The 12,226-nt window shown below is 34.4% G+C and overlaps 1 protein-coding gene across 1 annotated transcript; it reads left to right on the forward strand.

The window, feature by feature from the left end:
* The first annotated feature begins 4,829 nt into the window (after positions 1 to 4,829).
* Positions 4,830 to 5,275, forward strand: LOC123617291 (keratin-associated protein 22-1-like). The gene has a single exon (XM_045517755.2). It carries the CDS (start codon positions 4,857 to 4,859, stop codon positions 5,001 to 5,003), a length of 147 nt encoding a protein of 48 aa, XP_045373711.1. The 5' UTR covers positions 4,830 to 4,856; the 3' UTR covers positions 5,004 to 5,275.
* The last annotated feature ends 6,951 nt before the right edge of the window (positions 5,276 to 12,226 follow it).

Genomic DNA, 12,226 nt, shown 5'->3' on the forward strand with positions numbered 1-12,226 from the left:
GTTAGAAGCATGTCACAGCTTCTGTCAGACTCAATAGGAGAGGATAATACAAGGATGTAAATATAAGTAGGTAATAAAATTTGGAGGCCATTTTAGTCTATACACCACAGCATCTCTCAGTTGTCTTTTCCCTTGAGAATTACTCACAATTTCCAGGACTTTGTATTTCATAGAATTTGTATTGTATCCTGGACATTGTGAATATTATGTTGCAATTCCTGGATCTTGTTAAAAATCTTGAGAGTTGTCACTTGTTGTGGTGGTGGTTGTTTTAGCAGTAGATTAGTTCAGTAAGGTTCATACCACTACAATTTCTGTCTCAGATTCATGATTGAATATGATATATATGACAAAGCCAAAGAAGAAAGCTGAAGCTTGAAGGTAAGATTTTATCCTTTCAGCTTTGCTCATATAGGAAGTTCTTAGGCTGCAATATCCTCTTTCCATGATGAACTCATAAAATTAGTGCCAAAAAATTTGCTGGAACATTGACATTAACCTATACTTATGGAAGAGTCTACATCTTTTAAATAGGGCAACTGGACATCCTGAACCATATTACTTTCCCTTCCACTCCTAAATAACAATTTTCCTTTCCTGATTTTAATGATTGATATGGCCTGTGAGCAACTAGGTGTAAATGAAGACTGGGGCTTCATTTGGATTCCACTGGAGAGAATTAGTATAGAACTTACTACCCTGTGGGTTTGATGAATGCCTGAAAAAAAATCATCCTATATATATATCCTATCTAAGCACTGTAAATGAAAATCCTGGGAATTATCAGAACTCAGAGACCTCTGGCAACATAAGGGAAAGTCAACCTCAGCCCGACCTGTCAGGTTTCTGTTGATACTAGAGGGACCCTGAAACACAAACTGAAAGACTGTATCAATCTATAGAGAAAAAAATACAAAAACCTAAAATTATCATAAAATATTTTTCCCTTTACCAGACAAGAAATTGAGATTTTCAAAACTCACATACTTTTCTGAAGTCATAAATGTAGGAATCAGTACAGCAATATCAGTAAACACATAAACATTGAGGAAAATTGTTTCCCAAAGTAAAGCAATTATTATCCTAATGCCCCACCAAAAAGCCCAATTAAAGGCAAACTCTGTATAATAAATGAATAGAAAAAAAATCAGATTTTCTTCCACATGTATTAAAAAGTTCAAATTTTATTAAGAAAAAAGAAAAGCAAATTTAGCAAAACATTACAAAAATGCAACCCATACCAACATCATCTTGATGAAAAGAAAAACATGAGTTCACAAGATGAATTTCATATTCTTCCAGCATCAAAGTGGCATTAGATCCGGATATCAGGTCTTCGGCAAATCATATCTGAAGTTTGTAGTATAGACGAAGTTGGTAGTAAAAATCATCAGAGGGTGAGGCAGAGACCTTGTGGGGTTCAGAACTGATGAATAATTAAATGAAGATGAGGATGAGAGTCTTCCATGGCGTCCTCAATAGTAGTAGCCAAAGCCAGAGCCATAGCCAGAGCCATAGCCACAGCCCAGTCTGCGGAAGCCACAGCCATAGCAGGACCCATAGCCGCAGCCCAGGCCTCCGTAGCCACAGCAGCCATAGCCACGGCCCCCATAGTAGTTTCCGCAGGAGCCACACATGGTGTTGGTGTTGGGTTGAGGTTGTCCTTGGGTAGAGAAGGAGAGTAGAAGTGTCACTTCAGGGTGGACATGTCTCCCTGCAGAGAGCCTTTTATAAGTCCTCAGTGTGGGTGTGACCCACCACACCTTCATGACGTTGCCAAACTTTATGACTAATGTAATTTGTTGTTCCTCAGCCATATGATAAAGCTTGAGAGAAATTCAGGGAGCTTGCTGTCTTGGTTTCTCAGTTTGGTCTCCTCTTATCCAACTGAGGGTTTGAATGAGACAGCTACTCACACCTACACAGTCCTGCGCAAAATTACACGTTCATTTTAACCTCTGGGAACCATCCTTTTTATCAAGAGAGATGATATTTTTTAGTCTCACTCTTATTTGATATGGGCCCCAGTTTCACTATTTTTTTTTCATAAGACTAACAGTCCTTTGACTTCTGCATTTTTCTCTTTTTGATCCAAACTGAGTATCCTCTTCAAGGATTCAATTATTTTCTATAGTGAAACCATAATGTATCTCTAATACACATGATGTTGATAATAATCTGACTAATCAAAATTTCTAGAAAAAACAAGTCTGAGCAAAATGTATGTTTTTTTACTTACGCCAATGAGTCTAAAACTCATGTTCAGTTTCTACTGGAGGACTGCTTACAGAAGTTATTCTTCAAAATCTGATTTCTCCAATTTCCACTTGTTTTTTCTCTAAATTGACTATACATTCATACAAATTAGTTTTCTCATTAATATTAGAATTATATTCTGAATTTCCAATAGAGTAACATCACATATCTACATTTATCAATGTACTAAACACAGGTCTGGTTCTTTACCAATATGTTTAATCACGATTCACATTGTACCAGTCACTCTGAGTTCTCTTGCATAGTCCTAGCATTATTACTGTCTTTTTTCAAATCAGTATTATAACTCCTCCCATTGGGAGGCACCAGAAAGGTGAGACTAGTTCATATCACAGATAAAATATACTTTGTGTCTTTAAGAGAATGTATGTGGTGAGGTGGCATTATCCACAAATATATGTGTAATCTATCAGTAGATTTCTGTTATTCCAATGATATTTCTGAGTCAAAATATTATTTTTACATTTTCTCATAACCTTAAAGAGGGACAGAGAGTAGCAGATGTAGGACACCCCCTATATTTTAGCCAGTTCCCCTCTGGAGATCATAAGAATGAAGCCAGATTTTTTAAATTTTCCAATTCATCTGTCCTGAGAAGTATATCTGATGACTCAGAAAAATCCTTCTTAGCAAAGCAGAATGTTTTCATACTAAAGATCTGATCAAACACATTCATTTATTCATCCAGCGTATGTTTTTGAATTTTTTTCCATGTGGGTATTTTGTAGGAGTTTTTGTGTAAAATAGAATAAGCAGATATAATATTGTGAATGTTATTTACCAAATGCTGAGTTGAAGTATTAGAATTATAAAGCATCTGTAAATCATTTTCATTAGAATCTCATTATTAGAATTACAAAACATTATTCTATCATTTTCAAATTTCCCATACAGAAAATTAAAGTAGCCTCAACTATCACAAAATGAAGTCAATCAAGTAATAACTTAGAACAAGTTTCCAATAACAACTCAATAAATAACATGATGATCCATTTTCCTCAAGGTTATCTAAGTTCTTAGAATATCACCTGAAATTGGTGTGGCTAAATTGCCTCACTCGATTTATAAAAGACTATAACTGACTTGGTTTTTTCTTTGTTTGTTTTTTTTTTTGTTTTTGGTTGGAGAGGGGAAGTATTTGATTAAAGTAACCATAAGAGATATTACTATTTTGTGCAAAACAAAGTCTGATATTTACCCAAATGATCACTTGACATCTTCTTAAATTGTTAATTTTTATCAAAAATATTACAAAATGAAACCGAGTTCATGACTCTTCATACCCCCGGACATTTCCCCCACCTTTTTTTCTACATGATAAAGCATGCAAGACATAAATCAGAGATGGACCCTCCTAGTGATTGTCCATTAATGACTTTCCACATTAAGGATCCTAGAATATACAAGGCACCCAGTTAAATTTCAGAATATCTAATTTTCCAAACATTTCATAGGGTATGCCAGTACAAAATATTGTTTTCTCTGAAAATCAAATGTATCTGGGTGTTCAGCATTTATATTATATTAATATCTTTCATAACCAAGGAAAAATTAAGAAATTAACCTTGCACCATATTCTTAAGTAATTTACACACTTTTTTGAGTTTCATATTTTTCCTCTGATGTCTATTTTTCTATTCCAGGATCCAATCCAAGATCCGATATGGCTTTTGCCTCCACAAATTAGTGGGTTTCTCAGCCCTTAAGTTGTATGGCTTTAACAATTTCAAAGAGCTGAAAGTTTTGTAGTATGTTCCTCAATTTGAGTATGTCTGTTTTCTTATAGCAATGTTGAGGTAATGCCTTTTGGGCAAAATACTAGAAGAGACATGCCTATTTTATTTTTTTATAACAGAGGTTCGCGATGTCAGTAAATCTTTAACAGTCTCTAAAGTATATTTTTAAGCTCAAATTACTAATAGAATAAATCCTTCTACCTCTATTATAATCATGGTTCATGGATATAAACTAAAGGGACTATATCATGGTTTTTGATCATTTATAAAATCATAGATGCATGAATACATGCAGTATAAATGGAAGTGAATAATGTTGCTCCATAAAAGTAACAAAACAAATTAATCACTCAAGGATTTACAATTGAACCTTGTCATGTCTTCTCCATAAATTTTCCACTGTCCTTCTCCACTTTGAAGCCACACGTTCATTCCCAAGGCTGCATATATGCAGATAGAAGGAGGAAATTATTGAATGAAACTAAGATTTTCAATAGGTAGACTCTACTGGGGTTATATGGTCACATGGCAGATAGAATATAGTTTAAATTTGGAATCTAGAATAAACAAGCCACCAAATTAGGAGAAGACTCTCTCATTAAAGGCACATGATTTCACGATAGGCATCGTGACACAAAACAGAGTTGTCTTGGCTTGGATATATTGGTTTTGAAGAATTCCTGAGATGGTCTTCATGCTAATGAGTTTAAAATGTGAGTCCAACAGTGACTTAGGTTTGCCCTACATACCACTCTGTTGGTATATAAGGCCCTGGGCAGACTATAAATTTAAGACTCTAGAAAGTAACTCTGCCCTTCAACTGAGCCTCCTTATCCTCACATCATGAGCTTCTACAACAACTACTATGGTGGCCTGGGCTATGGCTATGGTGGCCTGGGATGTGGCTATGGATGTGGCTACGGTGGCTATGGCTATGCCTGCTACCGCCCATGCTGCTATGGAAGATACTGGTCTTCTGGCTTCTACTGAGAAGTTCTAGATGCTCATCTGTTCAGGATGTTCTCTGATGAGGCACCATGGGTACCTCCTGCACTAATTGTAATAAGGATGTTCTTGTCTGTTCAGTAATGACTACTGAAGCTTAGAGTACCATGCAACAGCAGACCTTTTTTGATGGAATTGCCTGAGTGTCCAACCATTTAGAAAAATATTCATTTGATCTATGTTACTAACTGAATACAATCTTAACCATTTACATTTTGGGAAAATGTCAAAATTGATTTTTCATTAAAGTTATTCTGTTTTTCACATGTATAATAATTTCGTGCATATTTATTTATGTAGGTTTCTTGTGATTGTATGTGTATGTGTGTTTGTGAGTTGTGTGTGAGAAGGTTGGTCTTTCACTCTCTATAGTTGATAATTTATATGTGCGGATGAAAAGTTATATTCAACCAGTGCTTTTCTATTATGTGTTTGTTGTGAACATATCCAAGGTCTACAACTGTCTACCTTGATCTCATCAAAGCCTTATCTTGGAGACATCCAAAATTGAACTAAAGGCATTAGCAAGATGGTACTTTTTTTTCTCACCACTTAATACTATTTTTTAATGTCTCATCCTTTCTTGATACTTAGTATTTGAATAAGGCTTTGGGAGGATGTAATTTTTCCTTCTCAATTTTATATTACTGCCTGTTCCTTTCCTCATTGACAATATGCACTTGAATCCATCTCATGCATTGTAGCTGCACAGGGAGCTTTCTGTAATTTTCACATTGTCACAGGAAGTTATAGAATTGAGACCATTTTCAGTGAAATTTTTAAGGGTCAATCTTTTCTTGCCTTTTGGAAAGAGATCTGTTATGCTTCATAACATGGCAATGGCTTTGGTAGACTACAATCATGCAAACATAAATCTGATGTAGAATATAGGCTGCAAATTGTATCCCTGATTCTGGTAGGTAGTCTGGGTAATGTTCAATAAACCTGTTTAATTTGCTTAATTTACTCCATTTATTATTAAGTATTAGTAACAATATCAACAATGATAAAATATAAATCAATAATATCTGTGAATTTTTAGTAACTAATGTTAGAGTTTAGAGTACCTCCAAGACTCTACTCAAAGTAAGCCCAAACACAATTACTTTCTGAATAAGGATCAGAGTATGAGGCTGGCCAAAATGCATGTTTTCTGAAACCATCAATGGGGAATAATTATGTAGATATGTCTTCTCTCGTCAGTTTAAGACAGACTATACATGGGACTATGTATGATTTCAATTTTTAAAAATTAATTTGTTCTTTTTGACCTAGCATACAGTCTATCTTGGAGAATATTCTACATGCATACTTGAGAGAAATTTGTGTTCTCTTGTAGTTGGGTATTCACTAGATGTGTGTTAGGTCTAGTTGGTTTATAGAGTTCTTCAACTATTTATATTACAATTTTCTGTGTAGTTGTTCTATCCATTATTCAAAGTGGGATATGGAAACCTCCAACTATTATTATTGCCTACTATTATTGCATTGCCTATTATTATTGCAATCTCTTCCCCTTTTCATCCTGTTAATTTTTTGATTTGTGTATAATGGAGCTCTTTTTTTTTTTAATTTAATTTTATTTATTTTAAACATTTTTGGGGGGAGCACTAATAATTTATTTATTTCTGGAGGAGGTGCTGGGATGGAACCCAGAGTCCCCTGCAAGCTAAGCACGCAGCTCTACCACTTGAGCTACACCCTCCCACTACAATGGAGCTCTGTTGTTAGGTACATATGAATTTAAAGTCATTGTATCTTCCTGATAAATAGCCACACTTGTGATTACAATATATTCTTCCCTCTCTATTAAAATTTTTTCTTTCAATATCTATTTAATCTGGTACTATTATATCCACTTTAGCTTTCTAGTGGTTACTGTTTGAGAACAAGTATGTTTTTTCAAGAGAATTTGATTATTGAAACATTCTTATGATGGCTACTCTAAAATTTGTTTCAATAATTTGAATATTTGGTTAACTTTGTGTTAATTGCAGTTGATTATCTTTCTCATTGAGTTTTAATTTTCTTATTTCTTGGCATGATGGTATGAGAGAAATGTTGTGTATTAAAAGCATCTTGGTTCTATTTAAATCTTTTTTTTAAGAAAGCAGTAAGTCACTATGTGTAGATTTAACACATTGGTTTTGTGAGCTATGGTTCATAGTTTCCAGAGTTGTTGCAGTGTTATTTTGATCTATTTGGTTTTTCCTGACCACTGGTTCTCCCACTGCTCCCTGCCATTGCTGTCTGAAAGTACAGAAATAGTTTCAATGGCCCATGTCCTCTATGTCTTTTGGTGGAGTAGTGGCATAGTGAGATTTCCCACCTGTCTCCCTCACTGCCAGGATGTCTCTTGGATGGGATAAGAGAGTCTTACATACAAAAAGACAGAGACTTCCTGAATTTGGACATAACTCCCTCTAAAAAACATATAGAGTAAAATAGAAATCACATGGGACATTGAAAAATATTTTAAAGTGATTAATAAAGAAATGCAACATAACAAATGTAGACTTAACCAATGCAGAAGTGATTAGAGGAAAATTTGTGCCTTTAATTATATTAGAAAAGAAAGGACATTTTAAAAGTCAATGCTCTAAGTATTGTTAAAAATCTATGAAGGAAGAGAAATTTAAGTATACAATAAGAAGAATGAAAGAAAAATAAAGACATGAGTGGAATCAATTCGATAGAAAAGAATAAATGATAGAAAAATCAGCAATACTCAAAGAAGGAACTTTGAACAGATCAAATTGATAAAATCTAGAAAAATGAATAAAGAATATTGAAGAGAGAATACAAATTATCAATCTTAAAAATGAAAGAAGCAACACCTTATAGATTCTACTGGCTCCAAAAATAAGTGGATCTTATGAAGAATGTTTTGCCCATAAATTTCGCAACATAAATGAAATAAAAAGTTTTTTTTAAAACACACAAATTACCAACACTAATTCAAATAAATCAGAATAGTACCATAACTGATAAATAAAGTGAATTTATAATTAAAATTACCTTTGCAAAAGGAAAAACCTGGGCTCAGAGGTCTTCAGTGTTAAATTCTGTTAAATATTCATACAGCATAATTATGGGTAATATAAGAAAATAGCAGTAGTTTAGGAATTTAATGCCAATATTTTTCTGCAAAGCAATAACTAGTGATACATGTATTACACTTCTGAGTATTTTATTTATATACTAAAAGCAAGCTATTTTTATGAAAAATACATATAAGTAGATCTATCAAGAAGAATTAGATAGAAATACACTAGTAACAAGGGAGAATTTTACTGTATCACTCTGATCAAATATATCACATCAAAAAGAAAATAGTAAGTAAAAAGAGAGACCTAAAAATGTAATTATTTAGTTTAATTAGTTTTCAGTGATGTAAATTCACCTCTATTCAGACAGTAGAGAGCATACCTTCTTCTCAAGCTTTCATAGAAAACACACAAAAAATTAATCATATATTAGGTCACAAACTATTTGTTGGGTTTTCTGCAAATACTGTCGAAAAGATTTTCTGATTGTTATGATTTAAAGGTAAAAATTGCTAACAAAAGACAGAAAATCTTGTTCACCTGGAGAGTAAATCTTTCATTAAAAAATTCCCAGCTGAAGGAGAAAATAATGAGATAATAGAATTTCACATAAATAATGGTAATGATAAATTTTACTTGGAATTTGCAAGAAAACTTCAGGCAGTAATTAGAGAAAAATTCACAGCACTGAACACTTCTGTCAGTGAAAATGAAAGGAAGAACATAAATAGTTAAGGTTCCAGGTTAAAACAAAACTTCATTAACAACAATGAAGTGGAAACCAAAGAAACTGCAAAGGAGGAAGTAATATATAGACAAGCATAAATTAATAAATTAGAAAAGAGTTTATAGTAATAGATTTTTTAAATGATTCAAAATGCTCCTTTTTGAAAAGTTTAACATTTATATATCACTTACAAATCTGATCATGGGAAAAAAAGAAAAAGAAGCATAAGCAAAATAAGAAATAAAAAAAGAAACATAAACATGGAAACAAGAAGTTTTAAAAATGATATGAATCAATTTGCAGATCTTTAAGGATATAAATTACAAAACCTAGATGCAATGGATAATTTTCTAAAGGAATACAGATTACCAAACTTGACACCATTACATGGAGGAATTGTAGAGACTGATCCCTTAGAAGAAACAACAATAAAAAAATTCCACACAAAATATTTCAAATCCATTTAACTTCTCAGAGACATTCTAACAAATCTTCAGAGGTAGAATAATTTGATGTTCTATAAATGGTTCCCCAGCACCACAAAAGAGGGAAACTTGTGATGTTATGAATAGAAGTGGTGGGCAGATTATTAAGGTATCTTCATGATTTATGCCTCTTGGTATCAATGCCCTAGTGATGCCCTTGTCTTCAGTGTGGACAAGAGTTTTTATTTACTTTTAATAATGAAATATGACAAAAGTAATAAAATACATGTGATTGTGTGTACGTGATTCGGTTGCATAAAATTGTATGGGATTGTAGCTCCCATCTTGCTGGAGTAGCTTTCCCTCCCTTCCTGGCTTGGAGAAAGCAAATAACCATATTTGAGAACCAACATGGCAAGGAACTACAGGTAGCCTTCTGGAGCTGAGAGTGGCCTCCAGCAGGCAGCCTGCAGAGACATCCCACCAACAGTAAATGTTGAGGCCCTCAGTTATACAACCACAAGGAACAAAACTCTGCCAAAACACTTTTTGTAAGTGATGCTAGACATCAAACCACTGATGTAAAACCAGTGTTTCTGTTTAGATTGCACAAGTTTATTAGGTCAACAGAGAAGCTCCAGCATGAAAGTCAAGGCAGTTGCTTGACACCCTCATCCTGAAAAAAGCAGAACTCTGAGGTCACAGGTGAATTTCACCATCTCCCACTTCATGAGGCAAATTCAGAGAATTTGCAGGTTCGATGGTAGGTCAACGACAGACCATACTAGACTTCCATGATGAGGGTAATCATCACCCAATTGAGAGGCACAGAACGTGAGAGGTTCAGAATGGAGAATCCTGAGGTCCAAGTGTAGGGGATGAGAGTCTTCCATGGCATCCTCAATAGTAGTAGCCAAAGCCAGAGCCATAGCCAGAGCCACACCCATAGCCACAGCCCAGTCTGCGGAAGCCACAGCCATAGCAGGACCCATAGCCGCAGCCCAGGCCTCTGTAGCCACAGCAGCCATAGCCACGGCCCCCATAGTAGTTTCCGTAGTAGCCACACATGGTGTTGGTGTTGGGTTGAGGTTGTCCTTGGGTAGAGATGGAGAGTAGAAGTGTCACTTCAGGGTGGACATGTCTCCCTGCAGAGGGCCTTTTATATGTCCTCAGTGTGGGTGTGACCCACCACACCTTCATGACGTTGCCAAACTTTATGACTAATCTAATTAGTTTGTTGTTCCTAAACCATAAGATAAAGCTTCAGAGAAATTCAGGGAGCTTGCTGTCTTGGTTTCTCAGTTTGGTCTCCTCTTATGCCACTGAGGTTTGAATAAAGGAGCTACCCACTCACATCTATGCATTCAGGCCCAAAATTACACGTTCATTTTAACTTCCTGGAACCATTCTTTATATCACAGAGATGACATTTTTTAACCATACTCTTATTTGCTCTTGGCCCAAGTTTCATTAAATTTTTCTTCATCAGACTAACAGTCCTTCTGAGTTGTGGAATTTTCTTTTTGATCCAAACTGAGTACCTCCTTCAAGGATTCAATTACGTTTTGATATTGACACCATAGTGTATGTCTCATCATCATGATGTTGATAATAATCCAACTAATTAAAATTTCCCCCAAAAAACCAGTGTGAGCAAGATGTATTGTACTTTTTTACTTATGCTGATGAGTCCAAACACTTATTGTTCAATTTCTGCTGGTGGACGGCAAAACAGAAGTGAGTCTTTGAAATCCAGTTTCTCCACTTTCCACTTGTTTTTCTAAATTGAGTATACCTTCATGCAAATTAGTTAGTTTTCACATTAATATTAGAACTATATTCTAAATGGCCAATAGGGTAACATCACATATCTACATTTATCAACGTACTAAACAGAGGTCTGTGTTTTAATCAGTATGTTCAGTCATGACTCACATTGTACCAGTCACACTGAGTGCTGTTCCATAGTCCTACAGTGAGTTCTCTTGCATAGTCCTAGCATTATTCCTGTCTTTTTTCAAATTTGTGTTATAACCCCTCCCATTGTGAGGCACCAGAAAAGTGAGACTAGTTCATATTAGTTAAAATGTACTTTGTGTCTTTAAGAGAATGCATGTGGTGAGGTGGCATTATCCACAAATACATGTGTAATCTATCAGTAGGTTTCTGTTATACTATTGATATTTCTGAGTCAAAATGTTATCTTTACATCTTCTCATAACCTTAGAAAGGGACAGAGAGTAGCAATGTACGACACCCCCTATATTTTAGCCAATTCTCCTCTGGAGATCATAAGAATGAAGCTACAAGACTTTTAAAATTTTCCAGTTCATCTCTCCTGAGAAGTATATCTAATAACTCAAAACATCCTTCTTAGTAAAGCAGAATGTTTTCATACTGAGGATCTGACCAAACACATTCATCTGTTCATTCAGTATGTGTTTTTGAATGCTTTTTCCATGTGTATATTCAGTAGGGTTTTTTTTGTTTGTTTGTTTGTACAATAGATACAGTCTTGTGACTTTTATTCACCATTTGCTGAAGTCAAATATTAGAATTACAAAAAATCCTGTAAATCATTTTCATTAAAATTTCATTATTAGAACTACAAATCATCACTCTATCATTTTCAAATTTCCCATACAGAAAATAAAAGTAGCCTCAACTATCACAAAATCAAGTCAATCAAGTGATAACTTAGAATAAGTTTCCAGTAAAAAAAGAAAAAACCACTAAATAACATGATGATCCATCTTCCTCAAGATTATTTATGTTCTTAAAATATCACCTGAAATTGGTGTGACTAATTTGCCTCACTCAGTATATAAAAGACTATAACTGACTTGGGTTTCTTTTCAGGGGTTAGTATTTGATTAAAGTAGCCATAAAATATATTATTTTGTGCAAAACAAAGTCTGATATTTACCCAAATGATAACTTGACACCCTCTTAGATTGTTAATTTCTTCAAAAATTTTACAAAATGAAACTGAGTTCGTGACTCTTCATA

The sequence above is a fragment of the Camelus bactrianus genome, chromosome 1 (genome assembly GCF_048773025.1).
Source record: "Camelus bactrianus isolate YW-2024 breed Bactrian camel chromosome 1, ASM4877302v1, whole genome shotgun sequence".
In the NCBI taxonomy this organism is placed as follows: Eukaryota; Metazoa; Chordata; class Mammalia; order Artiodactyla; family Camelidae; genus Camelus; species Camelus bactrianus.